Source organism: Triturus cristatus, chromosome 7, assembly GCF_964204655.1.
Source record: "Triturus cristatus chromosome 7, aTriCri1.1, whole genome shotgun sequence".
NCBI classification, from domain to species: Eukaryota; Metazoa; Chordata; class Amphibia; order Caudata; family Salamandridae; genus Triturus; species Triturus cristatus.
Window position 1 is genome coordinate 1,693,570,544 of NC_140590.1, and position 19,936 is coordinate 1,693,590,479.

Sequence of the window (19,936 nt, forward strand, 5' to 3'; positions counted from 1 at the left end):
CAAGACCAAAAACGATAAAAAAAAATCCACAATACAGTACTTAAACATCAACAGTTATCAAAATCCGCTTTAAAAACAGTTCCTTGATGTCGATAGCTTCATCCAGGGCTATCTCGGCATTGTGAGCAAACAAATCCAAACAGTTCTGACTGACCGCGGCATCGCAGGTCAGCTACGGTGTTGGGAAGACCCGCAAACAGTACCTTTTAGAAATGCAGGGCATCAATGACCTCTCGTTGAGCTTCTGAAAAAAAGGCATCTGCAGGCATCGGTTCCGGAGGTCAGTGCAGGAGTCGTCGGGGCCCTCGGAGTCACACGCGTTGAACGTCGATCTCCTCTCTGTTGGATTCAGGAGCGCTGGCGTCGGCAGGCGTCGTGTGCTGCGGTGCGAAGTGCAGCGGTGTGGTGCCCTCAAGTTGTGGTGCGAGCAGCAGCTCGGTGGCGGCGTCAGATGGCATTGTCGGTGAGACCTGGGTCACGGTGCGAGATGAAGACGGTGCTCATCACGGTGTTAGTAGGTCACGGTGCAAGCAGCGGCGGCGTCGTTGCTGAAGCGCTGTCGTAGGCTGACGAACTGGAGTCGATAGCGCCGGCGTCGATAGGCCAAGGCTGCGGTGCGGGATGAGGGCGGTGCATCGTGTATCTTTACGTGCGGTGCCCTCGAACCATGGTGCAAGCAGCGTTGTCGATTTCGGCGTGGAGCGTTATCGTCAAGGATACCAAGGCGTTGTCGTGAAGCGAGGCGGTGCGGAGTGCGGTGCCCACAGGTCGCAGTGCGAGCAACAGCTTGGTGGCGGCATCAGCGGGCATCGTCGTTGAGACCAGGGTTGCGGTGCGGCATTGCACCGGTGCCCTCTGCGGTGCTAAGGCGTTGTCGCAAAGCGGTGCAGAGTGCGGTACCCACAGGTCGCGGTACGAGCAGCAGCTCGGTGGCAGCGTCAGCCTGCGTCGACGGTGAGACCAGGGTCGCTGTGCGGTGTTGCGGCAGTGCCCTCTGCGGTGCCTTCAGGACATGGAGTCGGCAGCAGCGTTGTAGATGTCGTTGAGTTGCTTTTCTTCTGTTGCAACACAAAACACACAGTCCCCAGTGCTGAGGGAAGAAGAGCTTGAAGTCTTTGCTGTTCCTGAGACTTCTTGAACAGGGGGCAGGCTCTACCTCCAGCCCTTGGAGAGACTCACAAAGTAGATTGCAGAAAGTTCAGTCCCGTCCTTTCACTGCCCAAGACAGAAGCAGCCACTGCAGGCCAACACAGCAAAGCACACAGCAAAGTGGTAGTTCCTCCTCACAGCTTCTCCAGCTCTTCTTCTTGGCAGTCTTCTTGATCCAAAAGAGTTCTAAAGTTCAGGGGTCTGGGCCCCAATATTTATATCCCAAAATCCTTTGATCTCTTCGGCAGAGAGTGTCTGTGCCCAGCCAGAACCAGTTCTTCCTTCTCTGGTGTGATTTCCATTACAGCCCAGGTCTATTCAGCCCTTTGCTGACGCACCTAGACTATATGGAGCCACTCCTCCTCCCCCCCAGCCTTCTGTCATCCGAAAAACCCAGAGAGGCAATCCACATTCCAGCAGGGGCACACGGGATGACTGAGTAAGAAAATAACTACTTTCTAAAAGTGGTATTTTCAAACACAGAATGTAACAATCACCTTCACTAAAAGATGCATCTTTAGATTCTGAGTTCAGGCATACTAAATTCTATTTTCCTACCTAATTCCCCGGGCCAGTTAGGTTTATAAGATGTTATATACAAACTTCCCATTCTGTCCTATGGGAAACAGGTAGCCTTGCAATAGTGAAAAACAACATTGGTTGTAATTCACTATCAGGACATGCCACACATACCAGGGCATGTCCTACCTTTCACATACACTGCACCCTGCCCACAGGGGTACCTTGGGCCTACCTTAGGGGTGCCTGACACCTAAGAAAAGGTAAGGTTAGGGACTGGCCAGTGTGTGCCCTGGCCAAGTCGACATGGCATTTACAAACTGCGCGCAGACTTTGCAATGGCAGGTCTGAGGTACCTTTTCAGGGCTACTCACGTGGGTGGCACAATCAGTGCTGCAGGCCCACGAGTAGCATTTGATTCACAGGCCCTGGCACACTCAGTGCACTTTACCAAGGACTGACAAGTAAATCAAATACCCAATCATGGAAACACCAATCCATAACACACTTTAGCACAGGAGCACTTGCATTTTACCACCGATCAGCAGTGCGCAAAGTGCGCAGAAACGCTACGCCAGCAAAAACAGAGTCAAAACCGAGAGGTCAGAAAGCAAAAACTCAGGAGAAACACGGCAAAAGATGCCAAGTCTAACACATCTCCCCTTCAGCTGAAAGTAGGGACGACTACCCACCCTCCTGGGAGTTCTCTTCACTAAGGCAGAGGAACCTGGAGAGACCATCTGCATTGGTGTGTTCTGTGCCAGGACGGTGTTCCAGCGTAAAGTCCATTCTATGTAGGGAGATGGACCACCTCAGCAGCTTTGGATTCTCACCCCTCATTTGCATCAACCATCTGAGGGGCCTGTGGTCTGTCTGAACCTGGAAGTGAGTCCCAAACAGTTATGGTCTCAGCTTCTTCAGCTCCCAGACCACAGCAAAAGCTTCCCTTTCTATGGCACTCCACCTCCGTTCCCTGTTGAGTAGTCTCCGGCTAAGGAAGACTACAGGCTGGTCTAGGCCCCCTTCGTTCAGTTGTGAGAGCACCGCTCCCACTCCATGCTCTGAAGCGTCAGTCTCCACAACAAATTTCTTGGAGAAGTCTGGTGCCTTGAGTACGGGTGCCGTGCACATGGCGGCCTTCAGGGCATCAAAAGCCCTCTGGCAGGACTCAGTCCAAATCACCTTGTTGGGCTGCTTCCTGGAAGTCAGCTCTGTTAAGGGGGCAACAATGGTGCCATACCCCTTAACAAACCTCCTGTAGTACCCGGTGAGCCCTAAGAAGGCCCTCACCTCTGTCTGGGTCTTGGGGGGGCTCCCAAGCCAGAATGGTGTCAATCTTGCGTTGTAGGGGTGCCACCTGGCCGCTTCCTACCTGGTGTCCCAAGTACACCACCAAACCCTGCCCAATCTGGCACTTACTGGCCTTGATCGTGAGGCCTGCCCTCTGCAGCGCCTTCAACACTTCACCGAGGTGTGGAAGTGTTCTTCCCAGCTGGAACTGAACACTGCGATGTCATCCAGGTAGGCGGCACTGAAATCCTCTAGCCCAGTCAACACCTGGTTGACCAACCTCTGAAAGGTGGCAGGGGCATTCTTCAACCCAAAGGGCATCACCCGGAACTGGTAATGTCCTTCTGGGATTGAAAATGCTGACCTCTCCTTGGCCCCATCGGTTAAGGCAATCTGCAAGTACCCAGACATTAAATCAAAAGTGCTGAGGAACTTGGCAGCTCCCAACCGATCAATGAGCTCATCAGCTCTGGGGATGGGGTGTGCGTCAGTCCTGGTGACGGCGTTGAGCCCACGGTAGTCCACACAAAACCGCAGTTCTGTAGTGGCACCGGGTGCAGCAGCCTTTGGGACCAAGACCACTGGGCTGGCCCAAGGACTGTTGGAAGGCTCAATCACTACTAACACCAACATCTTAAAGACCTCCTCTTTAATTCTGGCCGGGTCAGTCAACCTGTAAATCTCGTGCTTCACAGGAGGGCTGTCACCGGTGTCCACGTTGTGGGTACTCCAGTGAGTAACACCTTGGGTCAGGAAGAACAGTGGGGCAAACTGTCCTAACAACTGGTGACAGTTGCTCTGCTGATCTGCGGTCAGTGTTGGGGAGAGGATCACACCTTACGCTGACCCATCACCTTCCTTGGTAGACAGGAGGTCAGGGAAAGGCTCACTCTCCTCTTCCATCCCTTATCTGTCGCCAAGAGCATGCTCACTTTGGACCTCTCGAAGTGAGGCTTGAGGCGGTTCACGTGGAGGACGCTCAAAGGGTTCCTTGGAGCCCACAAATCCACCAGGTAGGTGACATCACTTTTGCGCTTCACCACCTCAAACGGCCCAGTCCACTTGTCCTGCAAGGCACAAGGTTCCACTGGGGTCATGACCCACACTTTTTGTCCATGATGAAATTCGACAAGAGTGGCATTCTGGTCATACCACTTCTTCATTTCTTCCTGGCTTGCTTCTAGGTTCACCTGAGCGAGTTTCCTGAAGCGGGCAGTTTGGTTTCTGAAGGCCAGCATGTAACTAAACACATCCTGGGGAGTTTTCCTGGGAGCTGCCTCCCAGCCTTCCTTCACCAAATGCAGAGGTCCTCTCACAGGGTGACCATACAGAAGCTCGAAGGAGCTGAACCCAAGAGACTTCTGTGGTACCTCCCTGTATGCAATCAGAAGGCACGGCAAGAGGACGTCCCACTTACTCCTCATAGGTTCTGTTAGACCCTTAATCATGCACTTCAAGGTCTGGTTGAATCCCTCCACCAGACCGTTACCTTGTGGGTGGTAAGGGGTGGTGAACTTGTAGGTTACACCACACTCCTTCCACAGGGATGTCATAGACTTGGATATGAAGTTGGTCCCTCTGTCAGAAACCACCTCTCTGGGGAACCGTCACCCGAGAAAAGATCCCCATTAACGCCCGGCCCACCACTGGCGCCGTCGTTGTCCTGAGAGGGATTGCCTCCAGGTACCGGGTGGCATGGTTCAGCAAGACCAGGATGTACCTGTTGCCCATGGCTGTCTTGGGATCCAGTGGCCCCACAATGTCCATCCCTACCCTCTCAAAGGGTGACCCAACAATGGGAAAAGGTTGGAGAGGAGCTTTGACCTTCCTCCCACTCTTACCACTTGCCTGGCAAGTTTGGCAAGACCTGCAATGTCCACCTGACTGCCTTCACATTTGGGGCCAGAAGAAGTGGGTGACAAGCCTATCAAAGGTCTTGTCCTGCCCCAAATATCCAGCCAAAGGCACATCATGAGCCAGACCCAGTAGGAAGGTCCTGAAACACTGGGGTACCACCAGCACACGGGCTGACCCAGGCTCAGCGACCTTAGGCTCACTATACAGGAGATCAATCTCCCAGTAGATCAGTGTGACCCAGACTGATCACCAGCTGCCTGGTCTGCAGCCTACTGCCGCAGACCCTCTAGAGAAGGGCACTCTTTTTGCTCCTTGCAGAATTACTCCCTGGTGGGACCCCCTTCTTGCTGCCAATGGGTCAGCTCAGAGATGTCCCCAGTTCAGCTACCTGCTCCCCTGTAGGCACTGGGGCGTCCCCCTTAAGGTCCGCCTCCTCCCGGTCCGTGGGAACTTCAGGGGCAGGTTTCCCGCGCCCCTTGCCCTTTCTCTTTGCAGGGACTTGGGCAACTGTTTCAGGCTCCAAGTCCTCTTGACCACCCTCTCTGGCAGCCATTGACCGAGTGGACACGCATGCCCACTCTGGCAACCCAAGCATCTCCAAGTGAAACCTGAGCTCAACATCCTCCCACAAGGATTGCTCCAGGTCGTTACCTAGCAGACAATCTACAGGTATGGAAGGGCTCACAACCCCCCTGAAGGGACCTGAAACCCCCCCACTCGAAGGGAACCTGCACCACCAGACACTGGCGCTCTGAATTGTCCACCACAATTACTTGGTGAAATGCCCCTGGGACCACCTGCTTCTCAGAGACCAGGCGACACCAGACTGAGGTCACACTGGCTCCTGTATCTCTGAGAGCCTCTACCCTTTTCCCATTGATTGTCACCCAGGTGCTGTATTTCTTTGTGTTAGGGGGCACCTGGTGTCCTGGGACCAACTCAATGTCCCCTATTAAGACGGGGGTCGTTTCTGCGGGGTCCCCACCCTCCTGTGGGTACTCCTCTTCTCCAAGCGCTACACTAGCCAACACTTTGGACTGCCCACCAGTGGGTGGCTGAGCCCCCTTTGAGCACCTGGGGTCCCCCTTCATGTGCCCCACCTGATCACTTGCGGGGGCTAGTCTTAGCAGGCTTTCCTGACGAGACTACTTGTTTCTTATCTCCGGGGAGAGGGAAACCTTTACCCTGGGTGTTAGTTTGGAGCCCTTTACAGAACTCCTGTGCTTTACCCTTGTCCCCCCACTTTTCTGCTGGGGACCCTGCCCACCTTTGGCTGAGTCTCCCCCAAATGCTTTCTTGTGGACACTGGTACTCACCCAGCAGTCCGCCTCCATAGCAAGCTTCCTGGGGTCAGTCAGCTTACTATCAACTAGGTGCTGGCGAAGATCTGCAAAACATAGACTAGACAAGTGCTCCCATGCAATCAAATTGTAGAGCTCCTGAAAATCTGTCACATTACTGCCCTTCACCCAGCCATCCAGTGATCGGTAAAACACATCCACACATTCCAACCAAGTGTGGCATCAGACTTCTAACTGGACCTGAACTGATCCCTGTACTTTTCAGAAGTAAGTCCATACTTAGTGAGGAGGGCGTCCTTCATGTCTGGATAGGTGAGATGATACCCCTTACCCAAAGCTATTAAAGTATCCCTTGCTTCCTTTGGGAAGAGAGGCCACAATCCTGCTCCCCAATTCTCCTCAAGGACCCCATTCATGTAGATTGCTGCCTCGTACCCCTGAAACCACCTTTGTATGTCATCCCCCTTCTTGAATTCCTCGCCTACATTCTTAGGGATGTGTACAATTCTGTCTGCCTGTCTTGACGGCTTGCTGCCACCATCTGAGCTGGCTCTACTCCTCTGATCCAGCTCCTTTATCCTGATTTTGTGATCTAACGTCATATTTTTCTCTTCCATGGCTAACCTAAGCTTCTCCAGTTCTACTGCCACTCTCCTTGCTTATCGCATGTCCTCCAGCTCTTCTGGGGACAGGCCACTGGTGCCTGGAGGGTTCCCCCCTCCCAAAAGCTAACCTACCCTAGGAATAGGCTCCTCCGCCTCTCCACTGAGATCACCAGACTGCTGGCTGGCATGTCTAGCTGCTACCCAGGCCCTCAGCACTTTTTGTAGCTCGTCCTTCCTAGTGAGGCCTCTGACTTGCACTTTTAGGTTCTTGCAAATTGATTTCAATTCCCTAACATTGTAGGATTCCAACCTAACCTCCTCAAAGGCAATTTCCAAGGATGCAACAGTTGATGATCTTGATTCCGGCATGATGAAGTAGGAAGTTCAAACTGGCAAGATCAAAAATTGGCCAAAAAGAAAAAGAACCAGTATGTGGCACGTAATGGTCTGCGATATGGTAGTAGTGCACACCAATCACTGTAAGTCAAGTGCAAACGCAAGTCCTGTCCTCACCGCTGACAACCAATGTTAGAAATGGGGGTCTCTAGTTGGCAAGGGCTTGCACCTTTGTCCAAATAGGGACCCTTCTTCTTAGTCAGGGTAAGGGAGTTACACTCCTAAAATAACCCCTGCTTACCCCCTTGGTAGATTGGCACGAGCAGTCAGGCTTATCTTAGAGGCAGTGTGTAAAGCATTTGCAGGAGCCATCGGGATCCTCGAAGTCACACGCGTTGCAGGTCGATCTCCTCTCCGTTGGAGTCAGGAGCACTGGCGTCGGCAGGCTTTGTGTGCTGTGGTGTGAAGTGCAGTGGTGCGGCATGCGGTCCTCTCAGGTCGCGGTGCTAGCAGCGGCGTCAGATGGCATCGTCGGTGAGACCAGGGTCGCGGTGCGGGATGGAGGTGGTGCTCGTCACGGTGCTGGCAGGTCACGGTGCAAGAAGCGGCGTCATCGTTGCTGAAGCACTGTCATTGGCTGACGGAACTGGAGTCGATGGCGCCGGAGTCGATAGGCCAAGGCTGCAGTGCCGGATGAGGGTGGTGTGTCGTGTATCTTTACGAGCGGTGCCCTCGAACCACGGTGCAAGCAGCGGCGTCTATTTCGGCGTGGAGCGGCATCATCGTGAAGAGAGGCGGTGCGGAATGCGGTGCCTACAGGTCGCGGTGCGAGCAATGGCTCAGTGGCGGCATCAGCAGGTGGCGGCGGTGAGACCAGGGTCACTGTGTGGCATTGCGGCGGTGCCCTCTGCGGTGCCAAGGTGTTGTTGCGGTGCGGAGTGCGGTGCCCAAAGGTTGCAGTGCGAGCAGAGCTTCGGTGGCGGCGTCAGCAGGCATCGTCTGTGAGACCAGGGTCGTGGTACGGCGTTGCGGTGGTGCCTTCAGGACACGGAGTCGGCAGTGGCATCGTAGACGTTGTTGAGTTGCTTTTCTTCTATTGCACCACAAAACATACAGTCTCCACTGCTGAATTCTTTGCTGTTCCTGAGACTTCTTGAACAGGGGGCAGGCTCTATCTCCAGCCCTTGGAGAGACTCACAAAGTAGATTGCAGAAAGTTCAGTCCCGTCCTTTCACTGCCCAAGACAGAAGCAGCCACTGCAGGCCAACACAGCAAAGCACACAGCAAAGTGGTAGTTCCTCCTCACAGCTTCTCCAGCTCTTCTTCTTGGCAGTCTTCTTGATCCAAAAGAGTTCTAAAGTTCAGGGGTCTGGGCCCCAATATTTATATCCCAAAATCCTTTGATATCTTCGGCAGAGAGTGTCTGTGCACAGCCAGAACCAGTTGTTCCTTCTCTGGTGTGATTTCCATTGCAGCCCAGGTCTATTCAGCCCTTTCCTGACCCACCTAGACTATCTGGAGCCACTCCTCCTCCCCCAGCCTTCTGTCATCCAAAAACCCAGACAGGCAATCCATGTTCCAGCAGGGGCACACGGGATGACTGACAAAGAAAATACCTACTTTCTAAAAGTGGTATTTTCAAACACAGAACGTAAAAATCACCTTCACTAAAAGATGCATCTTTAGATTCTGAGTTCAGGCATACTAAACTTTATTTTCCTACCTAATTCCCCGGGCTCCCGGCTTTATTGTATTTATTTTTTGTCATTTCCATCTGTATTTATCCATATTTATTTTTTGTCAAATTTATCTGTATTTATTCATATTTATTATGGGTTTTGTGAAAAAGTAAAGGTGAAACTGGTAATTTTCCACATTTATTTAACCAATAAACATGCAGTCCTGCTTAAATGCCTGCGAGGTTTCAGTGATATGAACACCCGCAGAAGATAGCACTTTTCGGTATCAGCCTTGTGCATAGCTCCTGTTGTTTAAGCCTCTTTACTAAAATGTCTTTATTTTTTAACCCCCTTACCTAGCAATCCACACAGTTATTGGCCTGGCAGTCACGGCAAAGGGTATTTAGAAACACTAAAAAAACAACCAATTTCCGTTTTTATCCACATTTAAAAATAATTACAGACAAGAAAAGAAATAACTTTCTGCCTGTATTTATCTGTAAAAATCAGTAAAACGGAAAACTGGGAGCCTTAGTTATAAACAAACTTCCCATTCTGTCCTATGGGGAACAGGTAGCCTTGCAATAGTGAAAAACTAAATTGGCAGTAATTCACTATCTTTGCATGCCACACACACCAGGGCATGTCCAACCTTTCACATACACTGCACCCTGCCCACAGGGGTGCCTGACACGTAAGAAAAGGGAAGGTTAGGGACTGGCCAGTGTGTACACTGGCCAAGTCGACATTGCAGTTACAAACTGCGCGCAGACTCTGAAATGGCGGGTCTGAGGTACCTTTTCAGGGCTACTCACGTGGGTGGCACAATCAGTGCTGCAGGCCCACGAGTAGCATTTGATTCACAGGCCCTGGCACACTCAGTGCACTTTACTAAGGACTGACAAGTAAATCAAATATCCAATCATGGAAACACCAATCCATAACACACTTCACCACAGGAGCACTTGCACTTTACCACTGATCAGCAAAACCGGGAGGTCAGAAAGCAAAAACTCATGGGGAAATACCACCAAAAGATGCCAAGTCTAACAAGGAGAAAGAAAAATATTTCTCCACATTTCACCTATCCTGGGGAGGCGTATCTTTTTGGCGCATTCCCAGGTTTAGCAGGTTTGGTAAATCTGGAAATGCGTCAAAACCATGGGAGTTGCATGGGAATAACACCACAACACCCATGGAACACCTCCCTTGCGCAGAGTAATGCAATGCAGTGATTTCCAACGCGTTGCATTACTCGAGATTTTTTAAGCCATTTAAAGCCACGCAAAGTGGCTTTGCGCTGCTTAAAATATCTGACTCAGAGGTTTGTGTCGCACATGTACCACATTGTGTGGTGCAGGCAGTGCTTAATTTGGGCCAGTGGTTTCCGGTGCTCAGCACTGGCCCTTAATTGTCAGCATTGGGGCCTCTGACAGTCTGCCACAGGGTGGCGCTGTCTGGCTGATTTAGAGATGACCACAACAACAGTTAATTATCAACTTAATATACATCCAAAATTAATATGACCTGCCACCCAAGCCATACTGATAGCTTTAGGTGCCTGAAATAATCTGATTTGTCACACATGTAGGAGTGTGAATGTTAGTCATTGTGTTGTTACTGTCATTGGCAGTGTAGCAGGGGCAATGTGTGGTACAAAGTGCAGTGGCCTCCTGACGAGAGCCCTGGCACTTTTTTTTGTGCAAATGAAGCACTGGCTGCAAGCATGACGCCAACCTCTCGAAAATATGCCCCATTGTTTTTATGAAAGACATGGGCACATCTGCTGTCTGCTCACAACAACCCAAGGTTAGCCATAGGTGACAACCAGGCCAGAGTTGGATTGGGAATAAAAATCGGCCCGGGCACGCCAAAACAAAGTGGCCTACATTTGCATATTGCCTTTCCACAAAACACTGCTTCAGCGAAGTTTTATAAAAAAGGTCTCTGGCAGAGGCATGGTTTTTTAACTTTACTTAGATAAAATAAAAATGTACGGATTACTTCACACTGGTGAAAACAAGGGAGGCCACTTCTGCTCAGGCCCCCTGCCCCCACTCAATATACACACACTAATGGGCCTGCCCAGCGAGAGAAAGGGAGTGACACTTCGGCCCATTAATAAAAGGGAGGTAATGGAGGCCCATCTGCCTTCAGAAAGGCCACGCAGGAACCCACTGGGCCGCTGGCGGCATCCGAACAACACAGATACCGCCCAAATCGGCCCGCCAGGCTTCCCAAAAAAGCAGCCCAAAACTTGGAACTCGAATACCGGCCCCCGGCCATTGCTTACCAACCCGACCCTGGTGACAACTGCTACTAAATGCTGTAAACAAACATTATTAAAATGTCAACATCAGCAACAGTGTCCTCACTCCCTGCGCGGACTCAAAGACAGGAAGGTGGCAAACAGAGGATTGTAAATCCCTTTTCAGCTCGGCTAGGGTTGGGGTAGGAGGCTAACATTACACGAAATCTACACAGGCTGAAATCATAAGAAATACCCCAGGGTCCCCTAGGACTTTAATAGGCCAGAAGGGGGGTATCAAGTGAAGGGAAAAGACAGTTCTCCCTTCCCAGTCCCGCATCTCTAACAATCACCAACAAAAGGCATTCTAGAGCGTTCTTTGTTTGATGACGTCTCATTGGGTTTTCAGATGTTTTGTGACATCATTCGCCCGGATGGTGGTTCTTTACATCAATAAACTTAAATCTGTTTCTGCAGTGCTTCAAATGGACTGTTACTCATAGGTACTCAGTGCCTGCACTTTTTTCAATTGAATGGTGGAGTGCCTGCACTTTTTAGTAGGGTTCTAATACTTTTAATAGTAGAGTACCTGCACTTCTGAGTATCAAACCAGTACTATGAGATACTGATTACCCACACTTTTATATTTACATTTTAATCACTGTGTTTATCAAACATGACAAAGATCCTTTGGAACTCAAACTGAAAGTGCTGCCATGGCATGCTCGATTCAATTCAAGTTATTGTGAATACAGTCAGGACCGGACTGGGATACCAAAGCAGCCCTGGCATTTTTGTAGGACCAGCCTGCCTCCTCCCCTGGGGGCCGATATTGCAGCAACACTGCAAAACCAGCCCCCAGTGACAAAACCATCACCCGCCGCTGCAAAACCACCCCCCACCCTTCCAGCCTCTTGGGACCCCGCCCGATGCCTGCTATGGCCAGTCCAGCCCTGAATACAGTAGTCACTCAGAATCTGAAATGTAAAAATTCCCCATACGTCCAAGAACCCCGAAAGTCACGATGTAATGAACACAGCCGTCCTGTGTGATTCACATCCCTGAAATGATTACCAGATTCTTTAGAAGATAACTAGTTTGACTCTATTTTTTACGTGTCAGGTGGCAGGGACATGAACGTTGAGCGCACACCCAGTGGTGTGATCGAGGGACAATCTTAAAGATTTGTGGTGCCCCTGTTCGAACAGCTTTGACTTTATGATCCAGTTTCAGCTTTTCCATGCCCTCTTTGGCCAGGTCACTGACAGTGCACAGGCACACTCCTACAAATTCTAAATGTGTTTAGATCTAATATTCAAGGATAGTGATATGCGTTTTCAATATTGTGACACAGCAGCAGCTCACCAATATTACTGCAAATAATCTTTGTGACACCCTCTCATTTGTTATATGTGAGGCCCTGTTTTGATCTAAAATAACTTTTTTCATGGATGCTGCATAAAACAAACTAATTTTTCTGCAAAATGTCTCTAAATAAACTCTCACACATCACCCACATTAAAATGAATTAAAGGAAAAGGGTACTTGAAACAATCTGTTTAAGAATTATTTAAGGTCACCAGGGCAACTCTCTGAGCAGAACAGTGTTGGCTCTATCAGGGTGGCCCATTTAAGGTGGGGCCCTGGGCCAGAGCCACTTTGCCCATGCCTTAAAACATCTATGGTGTGATCAGATTTTAGACTGACTGCATCCACTTGTGGTTGCTGTGGGCTTTGTATGAGGCATTGATATAGCAAATGATACCTCGCAGACAAGCAAAAGGCCCTTACAAGAACCAGCCTTTTGGGGTGGACTCCTTAAACTGTAGAATTGTTTGTTTATTTCTAAGCATCACTTCAGGTCCTTTTGTTGCTTTTAGCCCTATTTAATAGCTAAATCTCTGGGGGTGCCATTGTACTCACAGCACAGTAAAGGCGAACATTATCAAAACATGGTCCAGAGTTTAGAGTAGCGTGAGCTTAGACCTCGATGTCACGAGGGAGAGCGCTGTATAAATATTGCTAAGATTACATGAATACTTTTTTTTATTCTCTTGGAGACAAGGGGATTCACGAGGAGATGCTGTATGGGGGTTCTACGGTCGTCAATCCCAATCTGAGCATTTTCTGTCAGTGTTTCTTTTTAATAGCTCTTTTTCTCCTGTGCTTCCTTTCCAGGTGGGAAGTGCATCTTCTGTCCAGAAGGTTGGGTGGTCTTTGGCCCCCGTTGCTACCTGTACTCGCCTTTAGAGCAGAACTGGGAATCCAGTGAACGCAGCTGCCGCGAGCTGGATGGCCACTTAGCCGTTATTCGCAGCCATGAGCACATGGTGAGGGGAGCTGTGATGCACACCTGGGGACGGGCTTTCAAGCTGTAACACATACAAACTTCACTCTGCTGGGATGCGTTATAAGAGGAAAAACACTCTGGCCCTTGCCTCAAGGCAACAGCAAGTCAGTTTGTTTATCTATAGGGCACACAGCAAGATGGAAACGCCACTTGTGACGCAAAGATGCTAGCTGAGGGGTAGAGATTTTGGCTTGCAAATGCAGCAGCAGTATCACAGAAGCGCAGTTATCAATTTCATTTTCTTAGGATTCAGTGAATTTGGCTACTATCAAATAACACACAAAATATGAAGCATAACAAAACAGAATTTCGCCACATGTCCCTTCCTGCACATAAACAATAAATAATGACAATTTGCTGCTTCTAAGTGTACTGTAGAGTGCAGCACACATAGAAGTAACAAATAGCCATTATTGATTGTTTTATCTGTAGAAAGGGGCACCTTCCTGCTCATAAAACAATCATTCCCAGCAACACACGCACCCTTGCACTATGGTGCAAGGGTGCCTGCGTTGGCACTAGGCAGCTAATTATAGCTCAAGCGCTATGGAAAACACAGGGGTAGTAAATACAGGGCATCCCTGCATTTTGAAAATGGAGCGTGGCACTGTCAAATTTGACCCAGCTCCGCGCTCCGACAGTTTGTTGTACATATGCCCCAAGATGAGCACTGCTACTGCTCAACACTGAGAGACAGAACTTGAGCTAGCTGCACTTCCTCCTTTGTACCACAGAAAGTTCATCAACAACTCTTGTCACAGTATACCCTTACTCCTATACATCTGTCTTTGTTTCTTCTGCTTCTCCCACAGAAGTTCCTGGCAGATCTGATCAGTTCTACTACCTGGGTTGGCCTTTCGGACAAGGACATAGAGAATGACTGGCGCTGGGTGGATGGAACTCCTTATAGTTCAACACCTAAGTAAGTGAGGATCCGAGCTATCTCAGATGTTGCTGCACCACACTCCTCCACTCCACATTTATTCGTCTTGTGACACTACAGAGATTTGTATAAAACATTTAAACAGTATCCCTTTCTTTTTTTTTCTCTCTTTACTAGTCAGTGATGTCTGCAGTTGGTTGGTTGCCAGGGAGTCCTTCAATCTCCCATGACATTTATTTTGCTCCTGCCTCTCCAACAACTTATCTGACACCTCTTTCATGTTTCTCTCCAATACAGTTAAGGTTGCTTACTCTCTTGTCCTCTTTGCCTTCTTCCCGATCACTGTTAAACCACACATAGGTCTCATTGTCACATTCTTTCTCTTCTATCATAACGTGGGTTGACAAGTAGATCTACCAGGCAAATTTGTTTGAGGAGTCTAGGGTCCTCTAGTCCAATATTAAAATACTTCCCATCATGTTAATGTCTTTGAAAGGTTAGTGGTGATAGAATAGAATCAGATAAGTAAGGCAGAGGATGGCATGTGAGTTTCTCAACCACAGACCTACTGGTAATATAAGAGGCTTAGGTTCACCATGAAACCACCCAATTTCCTACCAAACCTGTTTGCTTCTGTTTGTTACTAATCACCTTCAAAACAATTAATTGTATTACCTGTGACCAGAGTAGAATCATCTTTACTATGTTGACATTCAGAGAGATAATGAAGGATAAACAGTGTAAAAATACTTCCTTCTGAACTACCAAAGTCATCCCCGTCAAGCCCTAATGAATATTCATCGAATTGTGTAATTGTTACAATTAACCCTTGTAAAAACACATCTGAAGCAGCCAACATTCAACGATTTAGAGAACGTGCATGTTAACTCAGAAGGGTATCTTGGCACTGGATAACAGATGTGTAGTCTTGATATTCATTTTATCGAGCTATGGCAGGATGAAAATCTGACTTGAGCTACAAGGATTTGACCCTGTGATCATACGGTCAAACACGGATGCTAGCAGGAAATGCAGGAATCATCTAAGCCACGATGCCTAGCGGATGTAAAGCCATCCCACAAGTCAACCAGAACCTTTTGAACTACACTTGCAACACCAATACACGGGTGGCCAGTCTCCTGATGACTCACAGATACAAAAACCTCAGTAAGAATCTAGTGCCCAAAAAATCATCTGTATGAAGCCAACCTACAAATGACCCAACATGACCCAATGACCCAACAAGACCCAATTTACCCAATCCTCTTGAGACCAATTCACAAAGGGTTAATCAACTAATAAGATAAAACTATGAAAGTTTTTTAATAGGCACCTAACATCTGATGGATGTTCCTATAAAGCCAAACTCAAAGGAAAAAATAACTAAATGAGTTTTCCACATCTGGCTATCCATCAGCTGGTCTCTCCTGTTCCCACTCTGTTGGTACCCTGCCTCTAAGGCCCTCATTATGAATTGTGATATTTCACCCACAGTGATAACCCCAGGTGAAGCTCCACATCTCAGAATTCTTATTGTCTCTGGCTACATAATTATTGAGTCCACAAACACTGGACCTGATAATTCCATCCTGGAGACACTGCAGCCTTTTCAGTGCTGGGCAGTAGCATAGTCCAGCCCCCCACCAAACCCTGCGACAGTCTGGGGGAAAAAGTGCACCACTCTGGACAGGAACGAGCTTGCCCTAGACCATTTGCCTCCTCATCCACCCTCACAGGCTCTCCCGCTGTCACTCAGTCCAGATTCCTAAGAGACCACTGAATGAACTATGATTGCTCATTTCGCCGTACAGAGGCAAGCTTTGTGGAAGTCTTTGTACTTAAAACATGGGGCTCAGGACAACGTGTTAGACTTGTCACCTTACCATTCGACTCCTTAATAAACAAGATGTTGTTGACCACAGGTTATCAATAGGATCCAGATCACTTAGCAAGCTTTTTGCCTGAGGCAGCGTTTTCCTCAGTCACCACCTCACTCTTAATGAGGGAGACCTTTTCAGTGGAAAAAACAAGCCATATTTGTAGGTCTTAATAAAGGCTAAGAAGTGCAAATAACTTTTTGGCAGGTCAGATGATCATAGCTGCCCCATCTCCAAGGGATGCAATACCTCCCAGGCTTTCCTCCCAAAATCACTATCGTTGACCCTAGATCACCGCTAACCTCTGGATCCTGTTGAACGGATTGGTCCAACCACTTCCATAGCCATCTCCTTCAAGCCCTTCTCTGTCTCAGTCAGTGTCCCATCTCGGGTTAAATGATTGAAAACTATTCTTCCACCTCCAGAAGCGAACTTAGGCGTGGATCCTGGCATCACCTAAGCACAGTGATTGATGATGCCCTCTGATTTTGCAGAACCCCCTGTGTCTGTCATTATCACAGTAATCTCTCGGTTTACCAAACGAGACCAGCACTACTAACACAGAGCACTTCCCTTAAGCCTCAATACAACCCTGCAAATATTTCCTAAACTTTTACCCCCATTAACTGCCTTTCTGTGATTGCAAAGGACTCTTTTCAGCCTCTACCTGTATAACTTCCAGTAAGGATGTCTCCAAGGATGCTTGCTGTGTAATACTGGTCCTCATTCTCTGGTGGGCTTCAGTTGAACTTGGTTTCTCAGTCAACTGTGCAAAGTCCTCCATAATACAATCAGTCACATTTCTGGTCATTGGGTTCGTTCTGGACACAGGTCTAGAGTGTTTTCAATTCCCTGCAACGGTGGCATCCAAAAATGAGGCTGTGGGCATCTTCCTAGGGTAGAGCTCCTTGACAATGGGTGTGGCAAGAGCATTCCGCTTCTAAAAAGACTGTCATTCATTAAAGAGGCAGGTCTCAATACAAATGCAGGTGGTTGAGAATTTGAAAGTGTACTTGACTCGATAGATACTGTCATGCCATTCTCAGGCACCGAACAGAGTCAGGCCTGTAAACAGATAGATACTTTTAAGACCTACTGGGGAGCCATATGTTCTAATATAATGGTAGAAAGCGCTAATCATGTAACTTGGACACAACGGGCTTAATGAATATTTCTGTACTTCTCCATATCCACAAACAGCCGTACACAGTAGCAATACCTTTAATAACCATGGTTCTGGGGGCAGAGATACAGAAAACTAGAAAAAAGGAGCGACACTGGATATCGCCACTCTAATTCTGCACTCTTCTTGGCACTTACGTCTGTGTAGTAGTGTATACCTAAAGACAAGATCAATATCGTCAGTGGGTTCTCACAATATAGGACCATCCGTCTCTTCAATTGCAGATATATTCATTCAAATCTCTCTGTGTCACAGACTCTCTGTGTTTTGTGGGAACCCTTATTTCTGACACTAGAGCACAAATATTTATCTGTTAAACAAATGTTTTTCAAACCTTTGACATAACTCTCAATCTTCTTGCTTACAAGGAAATCTGCTTTGTGGTGATGATCTACATTACAGGTTTTCTTTTCATAAATTGTTAGATAACCATTATTCTTCAGAATTATGTAGCTCGCACTGATACCACTCAATCACTTCCTTAAGACTAGTCACTATATTAACTATAATAATGTGCAGTTTGTGAATACAACAAAAGTCTTTGAGGGTGTAAAAGATCCTGTTTATTCCCTCACATAGTGAAGCCCCCAAAACACCCAGCAAAAATGATATGTTCGAGGCATGTGAGCTGTAGATCACATGCCCTGCATACTCCTGCCATCTAGTGTTGGGTCCGGATGTTTGCAAGCTGTTTTTCTTCTAAGAAGTCTTTCAAGTCACGAGGTAGGTGACTCGTCCTTTCGGTGACAGTGCGCATGGGCATCGGCTCCATTGTTAGATTGTATTTTTCTGCCATCGAGTTCGGATGTGTTGTGCTGCGCTCCGCTTCAAAACCGTTTCTTGTGGTTCCCCTCGGTGTGCAATCCACTCTACCCGCGTCTGTATTGTTTTGAACGCGTATCCCACTTCTCAACGTATCATATCAGTCGTGGATAACCTCTATTTCAATCGAAGATCTTCGGAAAGGCCATCCGGCGTAACCACGTTGGTCCACTTCGCAGTCGATGGAATGGACTCCATTCAAATTCTGCCCTCAGTGCCACGCCAAGTATCCGCGCACCGACTCGCCTGAAGTGTGCACCTTGTGCTTGTCTCCGGAGCGAATAGGACTGCGACGCGTGCACATCGTTCTGATCGAAGAAAACGCTCTGTGATGGTCGGGCTTGACGTTGCGAAATGCAGGGTTAAAACTTCAAATACATGCCGGACATCTTCGGCAAAGGATCCGAGCACGAATTTGACACACAAGGGGCCCGAGGAAGAACAAGAAGAACTTGCCTCCATTCCTGAGATGGACTCTGAGATGGAAGAAGACTTGCCACAAGGTCAATGTCCCGTGAGTACCGAACGCACCTTAACCCAATCTTCAACTCAGCAGAAACAAAGGCTTCGGTCCCACCCCTGCCTTCAGGTCACAGTCGGCACCGTCAAGATGTTTCTGACGCCCAACTCTCCGGCTCAGCACCGAAACACCTCACTAAGCCGTCCGGCTCGGGATCGAGTCGGGCCAAAGTCGGACACCGAGCCAAAACTTTCAGGCTGGAAGGTGAAAACCGCTTCGGAGCCAAAATCATTGACACCAAACACAAAGCCTCCTTCGGCAGCAAAACCTACAGCGTCAAAAAGTTATTCTACCCTGGCACCCAAATCCTTGGTGCTGTTCTCCAAGGCTGCAGGATCCGAATTTTGATGCCCCAACACCCAAATCGGACCGAAAACAAAAGGAACTTTATATAAATCCAGATACAGGACATGTTCTTACTAAATCACCTCAGAAACGCAAACCTGAGTCAGAGGACACCCTTTACCATATTCCTTTGAAGAGGAAGAATGTAGGTACTAACCCCTCCCCTCGTCCACCACGTTCCCCTACACCAACTTCTCCACCTTTGCAGCATTTACTGATGACACCAACTAACTCACCACCACCACCACCTGATGATGATGATGATGATGGAGATGGGGAGGACAATATTTTACCAGTAGACTCTTGAAAGGTTTATAACACCAATTCACCTACAGATAACGACCCAGATCTTTAACCCTGCAAAGCCTTCCCCTCCTGATGACAATGTAGGAAATCTAGAATTACTTGCTAGAGCTGGAGAATATCATGGGGTACAGTTACACAAGGAATCTCTAGAGGAAGATTTCCTTTTTGAAGAGCTCAGTAACACACAAAGGGCTATCCACACTCTACCTATGCTTAAAGGTATGATGAGACATGCTGATGATATCATTAAAGATCCAGTGTGTGCTCGCATTCTCACCCCTAGAGTTGATAAAAAATATAAGCCTGCTCCCTCGGATCCAGTCTTTGTTAAAGGACAGTTACCACTAGACTCCTTGGTGGTCTCGAAACGGGCCAATTCACAGACTACAGGGGATGCCCCCTCTAGACAAAGAGTCAAAACTATTATACGCCACCGGTAAACGAGTAGCCGCCAAGCAGCAAATCATTGGCGCATTGCCAAAAGCTAAGCCCTGCTAGTCAGATATGATAGGGCACACTGGGACGAAATAGAGCAGTTGCTACAACACTTCCCAGATGAGCACAAAGCAAAAGCCCAGGATTTAGTCCAGGAGTGGAAACTCATATCCAATTCCGCAATTAGATGCACTTTAGATACTGCGAATACCGCAGCTAGAGAGATCAACA

General features: G+C 48.4%; 1 protein-coding gene across 1 annotated transcript in view; it reads left to right on the forward strand.

Moving 5' to 3' along the window:
• The window catches only part of LOC146812786 (uncharacterized), a 99,053-nt gene that overhangs the window by 66,299 nt on the left and 12,818 nt on the right, over window positions 1-19,936 (forward strand). Inside the window, exons 4-5 of the mRNA XM_085614620.1 lie at window positions 13,163-13,314; window positions 14,147-14,256. Coding sequence (XP_085470746.1) covers window positions 13,163-13,314; window positions 14,147-14,256 — 262 coding nt within the window. The remainder of the gene's footprint in view (window positions 1-13,162; window positions 13,315-14,146; window positions 14,257-19,936) is intronic.